The sequence below is a fragment of the Chaetura pelagica genome, unplaced genomic scaffold (assembly GCF_000747805.2).
Source record: "Chaetura pelagica isolate M959 unplaced genomic scaffold, ChaPel_1.0 scaffold198, whole genome shotgun sequence".
In the NCBI taxonomy this organism is placed as follows: domain Eukaryota; kingdom Metazoa; phylum Chordata; class Aves; order Apodiformes; family Apodidae; genus Chaetura; species Chaetura pelagica.
Window position 1 is genome coordinate 79,604 of NW_009954317.1, and position 806 is coordinate 80,409.

General features: G+C 53.6%; 1 protein-coding gene across 1 annotated transcript in view; it reads left to right on the forward strand.

Annotated features, from left to right (window-relative positions):
- Positions 1 to 388, forward strand: part of TMEM52B (transmembrane protein 52B) — a 3,391-nt gene extending 3,003 nt beyond the window's left edge. Inside the window, exon 5 of the mRNA XM_010004143.1 lies at positions 138 to 388. Coding sequence (XP_010002445.1) covers positions 138 to 388 — 251 coding nt within the window. The remainder of the gene's footprint in view (positions 1 to 137) is intronic.
- The last annotated feature ends 418 nt before the right edge of the window (positions 389 to 806 follow it).

Sequence of the window (806 nt, forward strand, 5' to 3'; positions counted from 1 at the left end):
GGGAAAGATGAACCACCAGGAAAACAAAAACATTCTGACTGCGGGGAGATGAAACACAGGTGCAGGTGTATTTGTCCTTCTCTAATTGTACGGTGCTATCAGGATGAGGCAAACGGCTTTTGTGGCCTCCCTTGCAGCTCTGCACTCGGTGTTGGGGCCCGCGGCCAGGAGGGTGCTCGCGGTGGCACGTTCCCACGGCGCTGCCCAGGGCACGCCAGCCCTCTCGGCACCAGACACCCCTCCCGTCTACGAAGAAGCCCTGCGCATGAGCAGATTCACGGTGGCCAAGGCAGGGCAGAAAGTGCCAGACTTGTACCCGGTGCCAGAGGAAAACATGCAGGCACCTGCCGAGGGCAAGGAGGCCCAGCCAGCCCGCCCAAGGCTCTAGTGCCTGCTTTGACTGAACAGGTAACACAGAAGAGTTACATGCAGAAATTAATCATTCTGAGCATGGCCTGGAACATCAGATAAACCTCCTTCATCTAAAGAAAAAGGGAAAAAAAGCAGATCTAGCATATTTTGATGGCTCCTTTTGACAGCTCCTTGAGATAACCGACAATTGGCCTTCCCCATTTGTTGCACATGCACACACGTGTCACTAGTGTCCCCCTTTGCCCAAGCAAGCAGGCAGGAGGACCAAGGTGCTGAGCAACTTTGCAGGTTAGTGACCTGCAGGGAGACTGCACATGCTGTCTTGTTTCACTTGCCTCCAGCCTGCTTCCCAGGTATGGCAGAGACGTTTTCACCAGAGGGGGGAAAAAGGCCATTTGAGGCCTTAATACCAAATAATAACACCAAACTTCTGG